General features: G+C 31.9%; 3 protein-coding genes across 7 annotated transcripts in view; 1 reads left to right on the top strand and 2 right to left on the bottom strand.

The window, feature by feature from the left end:
* Positions 1 to 1,856, bottom strand: part of LOC115233576 (cell cycle checkpoint protein RAD17) — a 3,787-nt gene extending 1,931 nt beyond the window's left edge. The window contains exons 1-6 of the mRNA XM_029804075.1: positions 1,575 to 1,856; positions 854 to 1,247; positions 612 to 768; positions 413 to 535; positions 147 to 325; positions 3 to 72 (exon numbers count right to left, since the gene is read on the bottom strand). Of these exons, the coding sequence (XP_029659935.1) occupies positions 3 to 72; positions 147 to 325; positions 413 to 535; positions 612 to 768; positions 854 to 1,247; positions 1,575 to 1,589 (938 nt within the window). The 5' untranslated portion in view covers positions 1,590 to 1,856. The remainder of the gene's footprint in view (positions 1 to 2; positions 73 to 146; positions 326 to 412; positions 536 to 611; positions 769 to 853; positions 1,248 to 1,574) is intronic.
* Positions 1,857 to 2,200: 344 nt separating this feature from the next.
* Positions 2,201 to 17,281, bottom strand: part of LOC115233573 (NADPH--cytochrome P450 reductase) — a 17,429-nt gene continuing 2,348 nt past the window's right edge. Inside the window, exons 1-11 of one of the 3 annotated variants that reach the window (XM_029804070.1) lie at positions 11,625 to 11,782; positions 7,496 to 7,704; positions 6,982 to 7,174; positions 6,467 to 6,616; positions 5,539 to 5,663; positions 5,255 to 5,443; positions 4,941 to 5,179; positions 4,519 to 4,850; positions 4,167 to 4,428; positions 3,854 to 4,082; positions 2,202 to 3,768 (exon numbers count right to left, since the gene is read on the bottom strand). In XM_029804070.1, coding sequence (XP_029659930.1) covers positions 3,624 to 3,768; positions 3,854 to 4,082; positions 4,167 to 4,428; positions 4,519 to 4,850; positions 4,941 to 5,179; positions 5,255 to 5,443; positions 5,539 to 5,663; positions 6,467 to 6,616; positions 6,982 to 7,174; positions 7,496 to 7,704; positions 11,625 to 11,636 — 2,085 coding nt within the window. In that variant the 5' untranslated portion in view covers positions 11,637 to 11,782 and the 3' untranslated portion in view covers positions 2,202 to 3,623. Of the gene's footprint in view, positions 3,769 to 3,853; positions 4,083 to 4,166; positions 4,429 to 4,518; positions 4,851 to 4,940; positions 5,180 to 5,254; positions 5,444 to 5,538; positions 5,664 to 5,786; positions 6,066 to 6,466; positions 6,617 to 6,981; positions 7,175 to 7,495; positions 7,705 to 11,624; positions 11,783 to 17,281 lie in introns of those variants that run through there. The other 2 variants (XM_029804071.1, XM_029804072.1) reach the window with 2 other exon arrangements.
* On the top strand, positions 11,905 to 16,018 carry LOC115233581 (proteoglycan 4-like). 3 transcript variants are annotated; one of them, XM_029804083.1, is made up of 3 exons: positions 11,905 to 12,224; positions 14,002 to 14,386; positions 14,867 to 16,018. In XM_029804083.1, exons 2-3 carry the CDS (start codon positions 14,114 to 14,116, stop codon positions 15,044 to 15,046), a joined length of 453 nt encoding a protein of 150 aa, XP_029659943.1. In that variant the 5' UTR covers positions 11,905 to 12,224; positions 14,002 to 14,113; the 3' UTR covers positions 15,047 to 16,018. The 3 variants fall into 3 exon arrangements, with proteins under 3 accessions (XP_029659943.1, XP_029659944.1, XP_029659941.1); XM_029804084.1 differs by lacking the exon at positions 11,905 to 12,224 and adding an exon at positions 12,497 to 12,992; XM_029804081.1 differs by lacking the exon at positions 11,905 to 12,224 and having other exon boundaries at positions 13,065 to 14,386.

Here is a 17,281-nt window from a genome sequence, read left to right as displayed (position 1 = left end):
TTCCGATGCCATGCAGTAGGCTCAAAGTTTCTTCTCGGATGCCGCATTCGCTTTTCAAATGTCGCTCGGGCACTAATAATTATAAGAACAATGTAAATCCTCTGGGGGCGGGGGGCTCATTGGTTTAATTAATATGACTTGTATACCTTTGAGAGAAATGAAAATTAGATTTAAAACGGCACTGCGCACATCTCCAACGCTGTTGGACAATATTTCGTCGATGTGCTGCTGAGAGACGTGCAACATGTCGTCGGCGATGGTATTTAGTACACCGGATACTCGCTTCAGCATATTTTTCACCGCGGTTTGTGTGGTTGCATTCACGCTGTGCCAAATAAATCGCGATTAAGCTTAAAATAGCGCGCGGAAATTGATCTTTAATTTATTGAAGAAAATTATCTGATTAACTTACGTGATGAGATCGATACCAAACTTTTCTCTTACATTAGGTGCGAATAATGTCTGCATCAGTCTAGAGTTTCCAGTCTCTGTGCAAACAAATATCACAGGTTCCTTGCCTATCTGGAAATATTTTCTAAAGAAAGATATTTATAAAGAAAAAAATATCAAGCAATATCTAAACAGTTTATTATAAAGTAGATGCTGCTTACTCTACGAGTGTAAAGAAGCCTTTGTGATCCTCTTGATAAACATTTGGAAGATCCTTAACGAGAAGCAATTGCTTGGAACAATTGCCGAGTACTGTGCGATAACGCGTTGCGCGAATTACGTGATCCTCGAATTTATCTCCTTGCCGCATCACGCGTTCTGAAAATTATCAAAAAAAATGATGTTTAAATATATAATTTATAACTTTAGTACGCTTTCATAAACATCGAATAGTAATCGTTACTATTTTCATCCTCTATTTGATCAATTGGAGTAATCCATTCAATAATGTCGAATCCGTTTTCTTTAGCAAGTAACTTTATAGCCACAGTTTTTCCACAACCGGAAGGGCCAGAGAGAACCAACATCGAAGGCTGCCTTTTTGATGCTTTATATTGAAACCAATTGGAAATCTCATTTTGTTTCTGTCGGCTAATTGCCAACTCAGAAAGTTTTTGAGGTTCACAAGCCTCGAGTAATTTCGATAAGTTGGTTTCATGTTTTCTTCTCTTAAAATTATTTTGCGTGAATGATGTGTTCGGCAGAGTCTTATCTAATTTTCTTGTGTTAGTACGCTTGACCAAAGGCTCATTTACAATTTCACAATCAAATGATGGCACACACCATTTATTATTTCTCTGCAAAAAAGATAGAAAAATAGTATGAGACAAGCACAATTAAGAAAATAAAATAAAGTTTTATATTTTATATCTGATAAGGATGTAATACATTTATAAAGAGATAAAGAAATTAAATTTAAATATTATTCTACACATTATTCTAAAACTAAGAGAGAAAACAAAGAGTTTTTATATGCTAACTCTATAATTCTTAAGACTTAGAAATAAGATCTGTCAAATTATATTTTTATATCAGTTAGGAATTAGGTTAAGTGAGATTTAATACCATTTGAATGACAATCCTAAATAATTTTTCAATATATCTCTCGATACTTATATACTTACTTTTGGAAGGGTCATGCTTATTTATATATATTTACATTTTGTACTCTAATTAGTTTGAATGAACGCTTGATACGCGCTTTTTATCTTGTTTATCTTTGGATGCACTCCGCTTGATGCTATTTTTGCTTCAAAGCGCAAATTTTTCGCTGTGATTGGCCCATCAAACGCTTCGAAGCAGAAATAGTATAAAACGGAACACACCTTTTGTACTAAAATAATACTATATGTGTGTGTATCGTTTGACGCTACGAAAGTTTCAAATCATTTGTATGTTAAGTTTCGAATCATTTTCTGCTATCAATTTGACATCAAATTGCGTTGTGCAGATTCTGCTCGGTTTTTGCTGGCTATCTGCTATAATAATTCTATGCAAATCCTGCTCGGTTTCTGCTACTGATCTGCTGTCAAATTATGTCAGCAGGTTTTGTAACATTTCTGCTGACATTCTGCTATTATTATTTGATATAACAGACTTTGTATACAATCTGGAATCTTTCTGCTGACAAAAATTTGTAGCAGACGTTTGGCAAAATCTGTTCGAACAGACTTGGCTATCTGGGTGGTTCTTCAATATATTGACATATCTCAATATATTCTATATTTAAAAAGCGATATATAAATAAGTAATGATTGTCTTAGGATTTATTAACAATTGTTTATCTAAATCATAATATTTGTTATCGGTATATCTATATCAATCGTAGTTACGAATTCAATTGATCAATTCTAGTAGAGTTGCAAGTAGAGACAGAAAAACCTGAATTAACATCATTAATGCTAATTGTAACTAGTGCGCAGTACCTTTGCTTTGATTGTATAATGGAGCTGCATTGTGTAATGGAGCGAACAATCGATGGAATTGGTCCATATACAAACTTACTGTAAAGAGTATTATTTTACCTACACTCAAGTAAAGTAATATCTTTACACTAGAATAAATCTGTAATCTATATATTTGCACAAAAAACTTGATTAAAAATTTGTATTAAATTTTCATGTAATATATGCTATTCCATAGCAATATATATTACCGATATATGGACCAATAATGAACTCGAGAATATAATTTAAAGGTTGTGTCTAAGAGAATGTAATTATTACTAAATAAAATATTTATGGGACTTGTCCATAAGACTCAACAATTGCTTCTTGCATAAACTAATAGGCAATAACAATCTTTTATATATATTTACTATATTGATCTTACAAAAAATGATTATATTTGCTATATATTGCCTATTGCACTTGTTGTAAGTAAGATTTAATATTTAACTAAACTGTGGTGTATTATACCGGGCGGGCGATCATAGACGACTATGAATAGGAGTAAAATTTTAGTGATATTATTTGTACAACTTGCATGAGTTAGTACTTGTGCATCATGACATTATCAGGACTAACACATAACACTTCCTTTTCCAGACAACACAAATTCAAGGATTGAGCATTTACAAAGGATCAAAGACGAGCTTTATCTCTGTATCTCGGCTTATTATTTGAAATATAAAATGTATAATCTGTTTAAATAACCTCATATATTTAATAAAAATAAGATAATTATACAGTTTAGGAATGACTTCATAGATTTCAATAGCCTTGACATATATATTAAGGACCGTGTCATTGATAATATATATCAAAGCCGATGAAACCTGTGAGGCCTTTCCTTAAACTGCATAATTATCAAAAATAATTGTGCAATATACATACAATGTAGAAATAGATAATATTGAAATATCAAAGAAAATACTAATCGTTTTTTACAATACGTTTTATATAAATTTTAAGGAAGATTGTGCCAGCTCTGATTATAGTGGCCTAAAATATAATTCTACTATAATTATTCTATTCGGTAGGACGTGATGATGAAAGTAAAAAAATCGCGCGATGAAGATTACCAAACGAAAAAAAACGGCAAGCCATTTGACAAATCATATCGCTATTAACGACCATCCCGATACTTCGACGAATCGAACCTTGGTGAACTTAAAAGTCCTCGTACATAAAATATTACTTTTCTATACTTCTCTATAATACAATTAATACGACTCAACTCCAAACATCACTCGAGTATCGCTTTTGCGACTCCATTTTCTTGATATAATTTGCTGCATCGAGTTCAGACATGTTGCCTCGGTCCATCACAACCTTGAGCAGTATATTGTGAACATCACGGGCCATATTTCTAGCATCTCTGAAAGAAACACACACATTTTACATATTGCAAGACATCGAATCTTCTTTTTATTCTAATAGAAAAGGAGGAGCTTCGAACCAACCCGCAAACGTAAATATGTCCATTCTGTTCACCGATGACGCGCCAAAGTTCCTCCTTGTTCTTCTCGAGCAAATGAGTGACATAGACTTTATGCTCTTGCTCGCGGCTGAATGCGGTATGCAATGTTAAAGTGCCGTCCTTTACGTACTGTTCCAATTCCTCACGATAAAGAAAATCTTCTTGGCTTTTTCTGCATCCAAAGTACAGTATTGTATCGCCCACTTGTTTACCTGAAATCAAGAATAAGATATTAGTATACTCCGATAGGACAAAATGTTGCGTTGCGAAGTATCAAGAACTTAGAGAAAATTTACCTTCTCTTCTTGCGAGATCACGTTCCTGTATGAAGCCTCTGAATGGCGCTAGACCAGTTCCCGGACCAATCATGATGATGGGAGTACTCAAATGCGTCGGTAAACGAAACTGAGACTTTCTTACGAAGATCGGGACGACACAGGGTGGATCGGAGGGATGTTTATCCTTTAACCAATTAGTAGTTACGCCCTTATTGATCCTGCCAGTTGGGGTTTTGTATTCCACTACTACCGCCGTGATGTGAATCGAAATCGGATGAAGCTGAAATACGGCAGTTATTTTTATTAAATGATGAGTGATATCTTTCAACTAGAGAAATATATCCTATCATTTTTAAAATCGATAATATACCTTCGGAGATGAGGATATTGAGTAGTATCGACATTGTAATCGTGGTAAAATCTCGCAGAGGTGATCCAGCGGTGGCTTCAAGCTGGAAATATCTTCTAAAATGTGCACAATATTGCGATTCTCTTGAACTATCCATTGCTGATAGGCCGCTTTGCCCTCCGCAGTAGTTAATGCCATCAGCTTTAGCTTCTCCTTGTCCGCGGGATCGGTCGCGTACTCGGCCAACTCTTTAAGAACGTGCGTTCGCGGGTTGCTCGTAATGTCCAAGTAATGCGTCAAGGCAGTCCTATAGCTACAAGGACAAGGGAACGGATGCTTCTTCGTGGATTCCTCTGTAAAATAAGTAGCAGATGATGTAAATATAACAAAAAATATAAGTAAATAGAAAGATATAAAGAAGAAAGAGTAAGTAAATAACTCACCATCTGTATTTGTAAGGGTGAATACGGTATCCAAGTCTGCGCCGCATTGTTCGCCGATTTTATTCACTAGTTCCGCATTGTTCACTGGGTAGACGGCCAAATGATCACCCGCCTCATAACGTATCTTGGAACTTTCGATATTGAACTCGATATGCATGCACGATCTCTCGGATGTCGGGCCGTGTAGCTCGCAGTTCACCTTCACCGGTGCTAAGAATGGATTCTTCGCGTCGTAAGGCCTACGGATAAAAAAAAAGGTGTTAGATACAGGAACACAAAAATATTTAATGGTAAAGATAAATGAAGGCCCTTACGGTCTCTGGTTTGTGAAAGAGTGAAGACGAGCAATCTCTCCGGAGTAAATACGATTGGCAGGTAGATCTACATGTTCCGTGAGCTTGTATTGTCGGATACTAACATCCTCGCCGGCACCTTCAATGCCAAAGAATTCGCAGACGACTGGCCAAAACTTGTCTTTCCATGTAATAAAATCATCTTCTATGCTGTAATAAAGAAAGAGAAATATTTTTAAAGTTGCAATAGAAATAAAGAATAAATAGAAAAAACTAATGAAAAATATCATATATTTAAAACTTACTTGGCATCATCATCTCCAAGACCCAATTCAAAAACGCGCGTAGCACCCAATTGTTCTAATCTGTGATCCACGTTTATGCCAACCTCGTTATAATGCTCGTAAGTTTTATTACCAAGTCCAAATACCTGAAAAAAAACAATCAAGGGATTATTAGCGAAACTTTGCTCATGATATTTAAATCTCAAAAATTCAACGGAACAATCCGTTGGTTTGAATTTTATATCGATTTGCATAAACTCGAACGATACCTCGAGCGGCAATAATGTCGCGTTTCGTCGCGTCGCGACGCCACAAACATGATAGCGCTGTAGGAAGAAACGGACGAATCTATTGTACGTTTTCAGATTCATGATTTATATATAATAGATGCCTGAGTCGGCACTTGAGATATTGCAGACAATTTAACACTCAAAGCATCGTTGGATTCTATATTATTAAGCGTTTTATTTTCTGACCAAAAAACAATAATTTCGCGCACGATCCTTTCACGTGAATGTTACGCGTGAGCATCGCACGTGGACGTGGACTGCTCTAATCAAGAATCAAGCTGATCATAGCCATTTATGCCATGCGCTTGCTTATGTAATGTTCAATGACGTAACTAGCTAAAAAGTCTCCCGATATCAAGGGACTAAGATTATAAAATATGCAAGACACAAATAAAAAAGAAAAAGAAAAAAGAATAGCGAATTTGTTATTCACTTCATTGTGTAACATCTTATTTGATTCTCTTTTTTAATGTATGCACCGTTTCAATATTATCAATATTAAAATTATTAAAATTTCCATATAAGATTTCCATTACGAAAAATTGGATTAAATTGCTTATGAATTAGAGCAGTTTACATAAATAGATTAGAAGGGAAATCAGTTCAAGAAAAATATGATAAATACGAAATAAAAAGTGATGCCAAATATACATACATACCGCATAATTCAATCCTGTAAGGTCACCGTCTCCATTCTTGAGCCAATCGACAAACTCCATCGCATTGTCAGTAGGATCGCCCTCTCCGTACGTGGCCAAACAAAACACTGCTAAACTGTTTGGAATATTTTTCAGGTGTACTAGCTCCTCCTATTGCGATAAAATACATATTCAATATAAAACATGAATTTTCTTATATAATCATTAATTTTTTTTTTATTGCGGGTTATTATAATAATCATCCGCGGAATACAAAACTACTTTGTCAAGGATAATAATTATCAACATATGTATATAATTACATCATTATTGCACGTAGGAATAATTAACGAGATAAATCAGCCAAGGAATATTATTCAAAATATGAACATCTTGTTTAATTTATATCTCACTACAATAATCATCTCAAACAATAAATATCTAAGCTGTCAGCGAATTAAATAAATTGAATGAATTGACGTGATATTTTTTGCCGATATATAAAAAATTCATAATAACTGCCGCAATTTACGTACCATATCACACTCCTCGGGATCGGCCACCATGCCCTTCATTTTATATCTAATTCCCTCTTTAGCGAGACGACCCGCGAATTCCTCGGCGGTGCCCGTCTGACTCCCATAAAATACAACCAAGCTTCGCCCGGAAGTCTTCAGCTTCTTGATGAATGAGTTCTCCGATGGCGGTATTGCGACAAATGACGTTGGTCTGCAATTGCAATAAAATTGTCGAGAACATTTTGTAATTTATCATTTAACCTTGCATGCATGTATAAATATGCGTGGTTTATGAGACTTTGTAAGTTTTGAAACTTTATTTATTTTTTTTTCCTTTACAATACATCTTCAATTTCGAAATCTTTTTCTTCCTTTCAATAATTTTTGGAGATATATTAAACCTTCAATTTAAATTTCTTCACAATTTAAATTTATCGAAATCTTTTTTTTTTCTCTCTCTTTTTGTTAACTGTTGTTAGAGAGCCATGCATCCGAGGTGCAGTTTCGTAAAAAATTAAAAACAATTAATTACTGAATAGAGTATGATTTCGGCGATGGCGCGGGTTCCTCTCGCCTAGTTTTCCTCAGGATGTACCATATCGTCACTACAAGAAGACTGCCGAGCAATAAGATGTCCAGAACACTGAAGAAAGGCTCGTCACCGGTTTCCGGTTTGGTTTCGTTTTCCAATTTTGGCGAACCTGCCATTCTTATAGCCTTCGGATGTGACGCGTCCACTGTCTATGAAAAATTTGCAATTCAATGAGCCAATTGATTTTAACAAAAACTATTAATAGATACGTTCGAAAAATTCTACAAGGCTCAAAATTCTCAAATTATTTCACTTACAAGACAGTCGAAAAATATAGAATTCAATATATTCGATCTTATATACTGCTCATTATCTAATTTTTCTGCGCATTACTCGTAAAAATGACGTAATCTTTTTGCATTCATACGAATTGCAAAAACAAGTATGTTATAAACATACGCTTTGAGCCTTCAAACTTAATCCAAAGTCCAAACATTTCTATTCTTATAAATACACGAAGTTTTTGGAAATATGTATTAAAAGAACTGTTTTAAATATAACGATATATATAAATATGACGATAATCTTTTGATCCCTATATAATGATAAGCGAGAATGTATAAATGCCACAAATAATAACACGCACTTGTGATATGATTCAGCTTTTATTATATCTCTCCTTTATCAAAGTTGAATGTCAATGATAGCGCTTCACACGAATTGTAAATGTAACCTATATTTTAAACAATATACATTCACTACAACACGCATTAATATTTTGCATTTTACCATTACGTGTGATTCGGAATTTTCCGCTTTGTTCTTGTCTTGTTTTTTTAAAAAATGCTAATAAATCTTTCCCCCAACAAAATTTATGCAAATAATATTCCTCAACAACTTTCGTGCGTCACTATCAGATTATCGGTCGATATCTGTCTGGCATGGATTTAAATGTAAAGTTTTGCTCTTCAAAACTGAAGAGGGTCTTATTTACACAAATAATCTTAAATGCATTTATCGAGATTACATTATATAAAACTACTCGAGATGCATAATAAGTATATAGATACATATTCATTAAAAAAAAAAGGAGATTTAGTATGATTTAAAAAAATAAACTCTTCAGTTATGAGAGATGTATAAATTCCTAGACGATGCTAAAGCTCGAAAAGATAAGATCTTCCACAAGAACAAGCGCATTTGATACGTATCTGCCTCTTAATATTGACCGTCAAATAAAAAGGGGAAATGTTATCTATCAGCTTATCATTATATCTCGCGGAACGATAAGAATGCAAGTTAGAACACACAGGCGATGCATGCAGAATAATTATTGATAATTCTCGATTCCTTGATTCATAATTATAAACGTAATGTTGGATTATGTGACATTTGTATGCAACATATGTCGTCGTTGATTTATGACTTAGGTGACCGCGCACGAACTAATAATGATAAAGCAGATATACATTAGCATTTATTCGACATTATTCAGCATTATTTGGTACATTAAACTATTATTAAAATTTTTTTTTATGTCGTTATTCTGCGAATATAACATTATTTCGTCATTTTCATGTCGACTGGCTGCGAGAACACATTTGTTATAGCATCGAATACACGAAAGAATAAAACTTACATAAATATTATGTCATTGGATTATTAAGAGTTTGTGTAATAAATGAAAAGAAAAAACCAACAAACAAATAAATATACATAGTCGATTGGGATTCCTTTTATCGTAAAAAGATTATTCCATGTTTATCCGAGATATTTTGCCATTGAGTAATGTATTTGAGGAATAAAAAATTGCTCTTTATATCTATGTTAATATAGTTTTGTTTTACCGTTTTGATTTATCTATATCTCTGTTTGCTCATATATCTACTTTATTATAAATTTATCTCGTTCATAGATTACTTGGATCGGCTGCTAGAAATAATACAATGACTACCAAACATGCATGCGTAAATTAAGAAGTCATGTCAACTTTACTGTTCCGTATCTTTTTTGTCATATCACTTACATAATATTGTTACATCTACCATGTAACTCACTCTTTTTGTAAACCGCATTGTCATGTATCAAAAATTCGAGAAAATTAATGTGACTTTATTACCCGAAACTTACGTCATCAAACGACTTAAACGCTTCCAACGTGTTGATCGCGATACACGTCTAATGAATACGACTTTCAAAAGTCAAGATGTACTTAACAAGTTGCATTTATTGAATTTTCACTGAAATGTCGGCCGTGTCACTATTGAAAAGCATACTATGTAATTATCCTGCGTGATAAATATTTAAATATATACAGAATATACAAAACAGATAAAATCTGTTCTCTCCACTTTGCAAAAGTATTTAATATTTGATTTTGGCGATAAATAGTTAATCTCTAACTATAAATATTATAGCGCCATAATACAAGAAATGGAAAGCAGACAAAGAAAAATTTGCAATGTAAGAATAGAAATTTAACACGGTAGTAAAAATTAGAAATGCTCTGTAAGATATGTAAAGTATCTTACAAGCTTTTACTTTTAGGTTCTTGCAAAGATTATCGTATGATTTTATATCATTTTTTTATATTATTACTCTTTGATATGTAAGAAAATTCTTTTATATGAAAATTATAATATTTGTACGTATAAATAATAAATAAATGTTTAAAACATAATAGTTGTTCCTTTTAGTATTTATGTAGTATATTGTAGTATAATGTAGTAAAATGTAGTAAAATGTAGTATAAATAAAATAATAGTAGTCTAATCAAAGTGAAAAGCGTAAAAGTGTATCAAAAGAGTGAGTTACTTTTAAGAAACGCAAAAATTTATTTTTGTATGTAATATCAATATTGTTTATTGCCATAAGAATAAGGGAATTAAATGAAATTGTCGGTTCAAATTTATAAACTGTGTATCTAATATTCATAATGAACAATTTTAATTATTAAACAAAGCAAAAAAAAAAAGCGTTAACATCTCATTAATTTTCATGGGATATTGGTCATGGTCAATGTCAATTTGCGATTGTTCGTTTAGCTTTATTTGAGAAGATATATTATTTGGGAAGACCACTTCTTAGCAAAATAGCTGAAGTTAGATAAATTATTATATTATATATTATTTGGGAAGATATATTATTAACTCAGATCATATTTTCAATGTTTTAGCAACTGTTTAGTTTGAATTCTTTGCGCGTGAACCGATTTTGCATCACATCATTTTGTTCTATAGACTGTAAGTCGAACGGAGTAATAAAATAAAAAAAAAGTAAAAAAGATAAAAAAAATTAAAAAACGAAAAACATTTCCTTAGAGCGCAATATTCTTATTATTTATATTATTATAAATTGTTAGTAGTATTATTATTATCCGATTGCAGATATACAAATTTTTGTGCATAGAATAGATTTAATCTGCATTTATTAAGCTTTATTATATCTTTACATTTGTCACGTAAGCTGTTTTTTATGCATATAAATTACTATATTACGCATTACACATAAATGTTATAATTAGCACATATTCACAATTTCTATTGTTAAATATATCAAAGCATTAATATCTTATTAACTTTTATGAAATATTTTCCTTTCGTTCTCTACATTATTTAATTTCTATAATTCTATATGAATGATAATCATATATTCTATACTGCTAAGTTGGAACAAATATAATACATAATCTATTTTTTTCTTTTCAAACAATTGAAATAAATTTGACTTCAACATAATAGATTTCATTCTTAAATTATTAGAAATACTCTCTCATAATATTATTTATTAATTAATTAAGTACTTAAGTACTTAAGAAGAATAATTACGTAGTGTTAGAAAAGGAAGAAAAAATTTAAATGTGTGACAATCTAGCATAACTTTCAGCTACTTACGCGCATGGAATACATATTTTGATATATTTAAAAATTCGTTCCTGCATTATTCAATACATGAGAAAGAGAGCATGTTATAAATTACTTGTAATCTCTGCTCAAAGTTCATAATGTCGTGGAATACAGAAGTATTTATACACGAGATATAACAGATTTTCTTGCGTCAACGTTATCAACGAATAATTATACGCATCGTATTACAATTACATTTCCTCGTGCATTTCATATCCGCTTACCGGCAGTTCCATATTCTTCGCAAGAGACGAATGAAACGTGTGCAGTTTTGAGACGTGCAGAATGGGTGTGAAAACGCGCGATTAATCACACGCGATTAATCCGTGATACCTAAGTAAGCGATCGCGCGCGCGACAACTTGTCACGGTGACAATCGGCGCGAAACTGAGAACTGAAAACTAGAACTACCAGTGCCAGCTGACAATGAGAACCGAGGGAATCTCGCGGCGACGTGACTACATACGCATATATTTTGCGCGTGCGTTTGTATGCACGACCATCACCATATCGACGATAACAAAATGGCAAGTCATCTTATTCGTATACTCTGTCAAGGATCGTGTTAGTACAGGATGTCTCAGAAATCCGCGCTTTTTCTTAAACTACAAATCAGCTAAAGCTGTTAAATAAATTGCAGGAAAAAATATTGAAAAGAGATTTTATTCCGAAGCGTGAATTTTATTCCAAAATCAGTTTTATCGTTCGTGTGTGCGTGTTATATGTTTAATGATTAAAATTTTTCCTCGTTCTCATATATAGGAAGTGCACCAGACATTTTTCGAGCATCATATATGTATGCATACGTATTTGGAAACGTATATGTATGTACACCTAATGTTGAAAGTTTTATCTAGACAGATTCGGAAATAGTAAAGCAAATATTTAGAATGAATAATCGACCACACACACAATCACGATTCCAAAAAGATAAATAAAACCGCTATACAGAATTACATGTTAATTTTTTTTTTAGAGAGTTACCGATTGACTATATACTACACGTATGTTTTTTATGCAAATTCATCTGAATAAAATTTAATGTCAAACTGAATATGTAATTGATATATACATAAATGTAATATATATCATTTTATATTTTTACTTTACCACAACACAACTATTACGCGCGCCTCATTTCGTCCTGTTAACATTTCTTCACATTAAAAAATCAAATAGATTAACAGATTAATAAATAATATATCATAATTAGTCATGTCTTCTGTATACATGAAGATATTGTCCAATTGTGAGCAATTTATTTTCAGCGCGCAAAAAAAATTACGCTTGACCGTTAAAAAATGTATGGAATTTGCCATAATCGCAGTGCGATTTAAAAATATATATGTAAATGGAAGGTACCGTTTGCATTGAGTGAAAGCCAATAAAAAGAAGCAGGTGAAAAGAGACATTCACGCATACTCTCCCCCACGCTGATACATTGCGATTGCGCAAGTAGACAGTTTTAGCGAATCATTAATGGCAAGAGTATTGTAAATATTTTTTTTCAGTTGCAATTATTTTCAATGTTCTATTTAACGGTATATCTCAAAAAGTATGTTGTGAAACCTTTATCTACGAAAAAAATCCATGTAATGTCTTATTTTTATTTAGTACGCTCTATATTTTTCTCTAACTCTCTCTCTCTCTCTCTCTCTCTCTCTCTCATTTTCGTCTAACAAGAAAAAAAACATTTTTTTAGAAAGTTACAGTCTCCCACAATTACGTTTCATCTCGGTATTGTTGCGCGGCGTATTTAAAAAAAAATAAATTATTCTCATTAATTCATTATCAGAGGAGATATATTACCTCATCGACGCAAATGATGCGTTGTATATTGTTATGACTACCGTATTAAACGCGCACGGATTGAAGTTGAAGAGCAGAATATTTTAAATCAGCTACAATGTCGTCTACAAGGACAGTTTTTTAAATACATCCGGGAATGTATATATATACATGTATACGTCATGCATCTAATCTACAGTAACAGCGATGTGATTGTCGATTATCTCCACGTATTGCTACATATGTTATACTAACTCAATTCTAATTAAATTCTAATAATGTCGATAAATTTTCGGAAGTATTTCACATTTCAAATGTCGCCTATTTCAAATTATCGATAGCAATTACGAGATTAATAATACCAATAACAATATCGCATTAAACGCGCGATATCTCGAATTCTTTATTCTTTTGTTGTGTCGGTGAGAAATTATCAAATATTTTCATGAAGAGACCCCTTCCTTCTTCGGCCATCATGTGAGATTAAAATTCTCGTATTAAAATTCTCAAGTAAATGATAACTTTAATTAACGGAGTTTAAAGTCAATAGCTAATTTACCATAGTTTATTTACGCTAATGGCGTTAATAGATTGGGATAATTTTAATCAGAGATGCATGCTCGTTATGATGTCTTTGCACGCGCTATCGTCCTTTTTTATACTTTCACGACAGGAATCCAAAGGCAAGTTGTAATTTATATCAATCGGACTTAAACTTTAATGCGGAATACTGTGGCGGCAACAAATAAATATCAAACAGGATCTCAAATAATTGGTTATCTGAAAAATTCGTATTTATATTTTTCACATTAGTTGTACCCGAAGAAGAAGTAAAAAGACGAGTCGAGAAAAAACGGGAATGTTAATACAATAGCGCAAAGCAAACTTATTCTTTCAAAGAATTTTTCGGAGTTTTTTGACAATCATGGCAAGCGAACCTGAGACGACGAGTGAACCTGAGACGACGAGTGAACCTGAGACGACGAGTGAACCTGAGACGACGAGTGAACCTGAGACGACGAGTGAACCTGAGACGACGAGTGAACCTGAGACGACGAGTGAACCTGAGACGACGAGTGAACCTGAGACGACGAGTGAACCTGAGACGACGAGTGAACCTGAGACGACGAGTGAACCTGAGACGACGAGTGAACCTGAGACGACGAGTGAACCTGAAAGTGAAATAGTGAACCTCGAGGTAAATATTTTTTATTTACCGAGAAAAAATATATAAAAATCTACATGCCTAGAAAAGAATTATAATGAAGTCACACATAATCGACAAATCGGTAATGAATTATTTAGCCGACAGTGAATTAAATGGGTTGATATATAATTCACCGATGTAAAAATTCGTTAATTTTCACGTATTATTTCGAATTTTTTATTACAATTCGAGAAAAAAAATTCTGCAGAACAAGTGAGATTATTCTTATAAAGACAGTAAACTTATTGTCCGATTAAATACACAACGCAATCAGGGTGTAAAGCGATGTACTGACTGAATGAGAATATTTGGCAAAGATACATATATACTCGATGATATACGAAAGTTGATGAATGTGCATATCGGTGAATATATATACTGCTGATCGAGCTGAATACATATATCGTCGTTTCGAAACGAAATCTTTGTCGATAATTTCCATATGAAAAAAAAAAGAATATTACATTTTAGAAGCAGGATTTAAGTGAGGAGAGAAAGAACGAGGAGAATCTCGAAATCGAGATGACAACGAATCCGGAGCAGAAAAGTAAACAACCGAAAGCCTGCGAGGAGGATCCCTATATTGTGAAACTGTTTAAAAGTCTAATGAAGCCGGAAAGTCAGAAGAGTCCAGTGGAAAAGAAAAAGTGATATCTGTACCATCTTGTGGAAAATACCAAAAAAATCTTTGTGTAAAATATATCTAAAAAAATTATTGTAAAAAAACAAAATTAATATATTTTAAATTGCATTCATAATTTGCTTATATTTTATCGAATCGCCAGATTAACAAGATATCGATAGTGCAACAGGAAAAATTATTTTCTAATGCAATAATTAAGCTTTTGTCGATTAGATATCGTTTAATATCGTTTAGAAATATCTGATATCGTCACAACGTGAATTAGCGGTAATCAATTTTTAATGAAACAATACAGATTAGATATGTAACATATCTGTGATATTATACGTTTATTGCATTTTATAGGAAATAATCTATAAATACATTCGCGCAGATAATTATGAGGCATCTGATTTGCTTTGCATGCTAAATTATGAAGTCAGAAGCGAGAAATTATGAATTTTTTTTCATCTTATGTATCGAAATAGATCAACTTTTATTATGCCACTACTCTGTTTTTCTCTCTGGCGTGTGCATACAGGCATGCATATTCGATTATCATAACAATTATTGAACTATATCGAACACTTCTTTTTTATTATTCTGCACTGATAATTCGATCTGCTACATGTTCTACATTTCCATTGAAAATAAACGTTACAACATTGATAGATTTATAACTGTTCATCCAAGAAAAAAAAAATTTTTTGCTATACTTTACTAATTGATACTGTCGAACGCGAGAATATAGTGGCACATACTTGTATATATGTATTTTCATACGTGTATTTCAATGTACTTTCTCGCTTCTGATGTCATAATTAGATATAATTATAGTGAAAAAGTAGAAGCTTTAGAAATTTTCCAGCACATCTGGTTTCAGACATATTTCATTATTCAATGTAACGTGAAGTTTTCGCCAAGTATGCACGATCATTTGATAGTCGTCATGGCGACGACCGCGAATCTGAATAATGCATTCGGGATCAAAGATCACTTAAGGTACGTATTTTCTGATATCTGATGTCAGATTGATTGTCTTGATAAAAATAGAAGCCTAAAACAATTTCTATACAATACGTTTAGCATTATTAGCAGAAATTTTTCCATTGACGTACTGCAATAAAAAAAGAAACATATTGAAAATATTCTTTAATGAAAATTTAATAGAGTATTTGAAAGATTACGAAAAAGAGTATTGTGGCTTAAAAAATAAACTTCATAAATTCCCGAAAATACATTCATTCATCGATATTAATATCGTCAATAATATGTCACAATTATTCAATGATATATATCGGTTACAGACAAAGAAATATAATATAAACAATTTTTTAACAAAAATAAAATAACTTCTCGTCTTATAAAGCAATTATATTCAATTGCAGTGGATTTTCATTTATATATTAATGAAAGTATCTTGTAAACTTACGACAACTGATGCATTGCCTATCTTTGTATGATTAACCATTGCTAATTATTGCATCTTATTATCATCATATAATTATCTGATAAGTATAAGCTTTTAAAATTGATATATTATCGGTCACGAACGAATTTTATCCATTGTTTAGGCTATCATGAATTTATATCGATGACTTGATACAAGTATATGTATAAGATATTTCAAAACCACTGAATATTTTTTTCAATAACAAATTTTCTAGTCAATTTAAAAACAATTTTTCCTTAATAAAAGATGTTGAAACATCAATAATTTACAGATTATAAACAATACAAAAAGAAGGATTTTTCGCTAACTAAATTTTATAGAATTAAAAGATTAACACTTCTTCTATTAATTTTACATGGAATTTACTTTAATAAAATTTTAATTTGAGGCTTAATTATTTACAAAAATATATAATTAAAAAATGATTTCTTTCCTTGATATTTTCTAAAATCAATTCTGAATTGGATAAAGAATATATGCTATTAAAAAAAATATGCGGTTGTTTTGGGATACATTCTATAAGCATATATAGTGCTAAAAATAGAAAAAAAAGAAAACAATTGTTGAAACAGATCTTTAGTAAAAATTTGATAAAATAATCTTATTTTAATGGAATTCTGATAAAGTATCGAAAAACAAAAAGTATTGGTAATCGGCTAAATTTTGACTTCAAAAATAAACTTCAAATTTTACGAAAAATACATTAATTCACTCATATTAATAGCATTATATGTTACAAATAATTACTTGATAATATATTAGTAATAGACACAATAATATATTACATAGATAAAATTATATTAAATATAAA

This window comes from Formica exsecta, unplaced genomic scaffold (genome assembly GCF_003651465.1).
Source record: "Formica exsecta isolate Colony F162 unplaced genomic scaffold, ASM365146v1 scaffold178, whole genome shotgun sequence".
Lineage (NCBI taxonomy): Eukaryota > Metazoa > Arthropoda > Insecta > Hymenoptera > Formicidae > Formica > Formica exsecta.
Note: the sequence above shows the minus strand (reverse complement) of the source record. Positions and strands in the feature narration are given on the sequence as shown.